The sequence below is a fragment of the Dendropsophus ebraccatus genome, chromosome 2 (assembly GCF_027789765.1).
Source record: "Dendropsophus ebraccatus isolate aDenEbr1 chromosome 2, aDenEbr1.pat, whole genome shotgun sequence".
NCBI classification, from domain to species: Eukaryota; Metazoa; Chordata; class Amphibia; order Anura; family Hylidae; genus Dendropsophus; species Dendropsophus ebraccatus.
In genome coordinates, this window is record NC_091455.1 from 163,245,483 (window position 1) to 163,249,901 (window position 4,419).

Here is a 4,419-nt window from a genome sequence, read left to right on the forward strand (position 1 = left end):
TCGCTGGCCGAGACAGGAACTCTGTCTCGATTTTCAATGGGAATCCCCATAGAAAACCTCTCCTGCTCTGGACAGTTCCTGTCTTGGACAGCGGTGGCAGCAGAGAGCACTGTGTTAGTCTGAAAATAAAACATTTCCTGCAGGACATATAGTACCTAATAAGTATGGGAAGACCAGAGTTTTTTTAATGGAAGTAAATTACAAATCTATATAACTTTCTAACACCAGTTGCTGGAGAACCCCCTTAAATACATATTAACAAATGTATGAGCAACAATAAATTGACTTGTGATATTTGAAGCACGTAAAACGCACACCACAGTAAATGTAACAAGGCTACATACTAGATGAAGTAACTGCTAAACAGCAATATTAATAGTTGTGCAACATACCAATATCCAGTCAGGTAAACAAATACATAGAGCAAAGACCTCCACCCCAAACCCTAATAAGGCTTCCTCAGTAGAAACATAAGGTTGAATACAAAACCAATATGTGCCCTAAAAATGTGAAAAAATGAGTATTGTATAAAAATAAGTAAAAAGAATAGTGTACAGCATGAAAAATTTGTGTGAGTTAAATGAATAAAAATAATAAAGATGAAATGTGGAAAACTGTATGGGCCACATGTATCATCCTGCGAACGGATGATTTTCGGCGGAAAGTGCCGATTTGCGTATTTTTTATACGCAAATGGCCAATTTGCAAATAAAATATTCGCAAATCGGCACTTTCCACTGAGTAAGCCAGGGGGGCGGAAACGGAGGGCAGAACGGAGGGCGCGGACTCAGAGTCCGCGCGATTTACCATCCGTTCCGCCCAAATATACGCCGAAAACCTACTCCAGTCCTCAGCTGGCGTAGGTTTTCGGTGGTGCGCACTGGCGCGCACTGGATTTATGTAGAGGCAGTCCGCCTCTACATAAATCTCCGTAGCGCCGGAGCTGCGGGGGCATTTTTAAGTCCGGCGTAAAAAACGCTGGACTTAATAAATGCCCCCCTATGTGTCTAAACCATACATCAAAGATCTCACCTCCGCTCGGCTTGGCAGCACCTGTCCCCCCCCCCCTTCTCTCAGCAGCACCTGTCCCCCCTACTCTCAGCACAAATGAGACAGAGTCCTCCGACTGACATGGAGTGTGCCATGGAGAAGATCATCACCGTCTTCCAGAGAAATGCTGGTAAAGAGGGGATCCATGCCTTCATAAACTTCAAAGAGTTTAAGACCTTCATGAACACAGAGCTGTGCTCCTTTACTAAAAACCAGAAGGACCCTAACCTCCTGAAGAAGATGATGAACTCTGTAGACGGTGGGGTTGATGGAAAGAAGAACCAGGAGCTGGATTTCCAGGAGTTCGTCAACCTCATTGGGGGGATCATTGTAGCCTGTAAAAATGCATTGGCCAAGTGCCCTGAACCCAAGAAGATAGAGACCGCCATTCAAACCATCATCCGCACCTTCCAACACTATGCCGGCAAGAAGGGCGACAAGAACCAGATGAACTACTCAGAGTTCGAAGCCTTCATGAAAACAGAGCTGAAATCCTTTACCAATAACCAGAAGGACCCAAACATTGTCCGCAAGTTGATGGAATCGGTGGACGGAGCGGTCGATGGTAAAAAGGACAGAGAGCTGAACTTCCAAAAGTTCATGAACCTGATTGGAGGGGTCATGGTGGCCTGTAATGATGCTCTGATGAGGCACCTGAAGAAGGTTTAAGACCCCTGCCACCCCTCCCCCCACCCTGCTACCCTGCATATTGTGAATGTTTTGCTGTTGCTTTTGTTGTAATAAAATAAAAAAGAAACATACATAAAATAAAATAAAAAACATACTTCAAAAATATATAATAGTAGCTAGTTAATATGCATACCCATAAAGGCTATGTTCTCACAACGTTTTTTTTTTTCGTTTATAATTTTTAAAATGATGTCCGTCTGTTATTTTGAGGATTGGCTGCCCGTCAGTGCAATAACAGCTGTTGGTCCATTCTTCTAGTTTAGGGTCCTTTTACACAGAAAGATTATCTGACAGATTATCTGCCAAAGATTTGAAGCCAAAGCCAGGAACAAACTATAAACAGAGATCGGGTCATAAAGGAAAGCCTGAGATTTCTCCTCTTTAAAATACATCCCTGGCTTTGGCTTCAAATGTTTGGCAGATAACCTGTCAGATAATATTTCTGTGTAAATGGACCTTTAGGTGGACTAATTGGCCTTTGGCTGTGTCTTTAATTGAAAAGTGTATTGAATTTAATAGTAAAAATGAAGAAAGGACAGGGGAAAAAAGGAACGCTGTGGGGGAAATTTATCAAGGGCTTTGCACCTATTTTTCGGTGAATAATTAAATTTTTCACCCATTTTGGTCTAAATTCTATTTATGAACCAGTATTCGACAGGCGAATATTTTTTAGATGCGACTTTTCTTTAATCTGCCTGTTTGGAGTATTCACCCAAAAGTTTGCATTATCATAAATATGGGATAAGCGCCCAATTTATCATTTGCGACTTTTAAAAAGTCGCACAAACAGGCGCAGGCTTACGTCTAGTCAGTACCAGGTGAATATAACTGCGCAATTTTTTCATATTTGCGACTTTTTGTGCAACTTTTTACCTAGATACATTTACTATGGCAGTGCTACATGTTAATAAATCAGTCACAAGATACTGGAACAATATACACCATTAGAATAGTTGCACACTTTAGACTCCTTAGTAAATGTCCCATTATGCGTGAACAACAAAAAATTATTTCAGCTGTTTGCAAAAGACGTCCAAAAATAATTGACATGATCATTATTTTGACGTCCATGCAGACATCTGTAATTTCATTGACTTTATTGCATTGCATTGCAGACAGCTATATCGCGGCAATAAGAGATTTTTTTAGAAAATAGGGCCCGCCTTTTCTCTTTTTTTGACATTACCGTTTATAACCCTGCACTCTCAGCAGGTTTTCATTTCGCTGCGAAAATGTAGTGTCAGCTATCTTTAACTAATTAGCTGCTAGTAAAAATAACAAATGGCAAATGCTTACCTGCCTGCAGTCCCTCGTCATGCTCCTGCTTTAGTCTCCAGGTCCCTGCTCACTGCACTCACAGTGATTGGCTGAGTAGGGCCATAGACTGTAAAGACTGTAAAACATTATTGGGAATTTATGAAGACTGTCAAACCTATACACAGGTCGTAAGTGTTGCCCCTTTCAAACATGCAGGATTTATTAAAGGGGCTCTTAGAATAAAAATGGAAAGCACTCACCGTAGTGCAGAAAATCTTTATTCCATCATTTGAAGCATTCAGTACATGTTCATGAACATGAATTGAATGCTTCAAGTGATGGAATAAAGATTTTCTGCACCACGGTGAGTGCTTTCCATTTTTCTTCTGAGAATGTATTAGAGAAAGCCACACTGGACTATGTGAAGTGCACCGTCAAGCAGTCTCAAAATCTTTAGTCATGTACATATCCACTCCTTTAATTTAGCAGTGCCGGTTTATTAAAGGCGTACTAGGACACTTAAAAACTTTTGATATTGTGCTTCCCTTATGTAAAACATAACTAACATTTTATTCTTACCTCTCCACCTCGTGTGGCATCTCTGGTTCCCCAGCTGACTGCTGTCATCGCCACTTTTGGGACAAACTCGTCTCTGCAGTCTGCTCAGCCAATCACAGACGGAGACAGAACAGCCCCATAGTCAGTGATTGGCTAAGCAGGCTGTCACTGCTGAGACAAGTTTGGCTCAGAAGTTGCGGCTGCTGAGGTCCGCAGGGAACACAGAGATGCTACAGGAGAGCACCGGAGCACAGAGGTAAGAATAGCATGTTTTACATATAGGCAGCACAATATCAAAAGATTTTAACCCCTTACCTCCGCAGCCTGTTTTGGCCTTAATGACCAGGGCCTATTTTGCAAATCTGACCTGTCTCTCTTTATGCAGTGATAACTCTGCGGTGCTTTTAATTATCATGGTTATTCTGAGATTGTTTTTTCGTGACATATTCCTCTTTATGATTGTGGTATACTTTGGTTGATACACTCAGTAGTTTTTTGTGAAAAACACAAAATTTGCACAAAAATTAGTAACATTTACAATCCTTTATATTCAAAATTCTCTTTTTCTGAGAAAAATAGTTATACCACATGAATTAATTATTACTGCAACATCTACAACATGTCTACTTTATGGTGACGTCATTTGGTGAATGTCCTTTTACTAGTTAGGATGTTAGAGGGCTTCGAAATTTTGCAATGATTTTCACATTTTCAGGTAAATTTCAAATTCAGATTTTTTTAGGGACCAGTTCAGTTCTGAAGTGGAATTGTGGGGCCTGTATGTTAGTTACCCCCATAAATCCCTCCATTGTAAAAACAGCACCCCTCAACGTATTCAGAGTAACATTTCATAAGTGTATTAAC

General features: G+C 40.7%; 1 protein-coding gene across 1 annotated transcript; it reads left to right on the plus strand.

Annotated features, from left to right (window-relative positions):
• The first annotated feature begins 1,107 nt into the window (after window positions 1–1,107).
• LOC138784737 (uncharacterized) lies at window positions 1,108–1,719 on the plus strand. Its single transcript, XM_069960408.1, has one exon. It carries the CDS (start codon window positions 1,108–1,110, stop codon window positions 1,717–1,719), a length of 612 nt encoding a protein of 203 aa, XP_069816509.1.
• The last annotated feature ends 2,700 nt before the right edge of the window (window positions 1,720–4,419 follow it).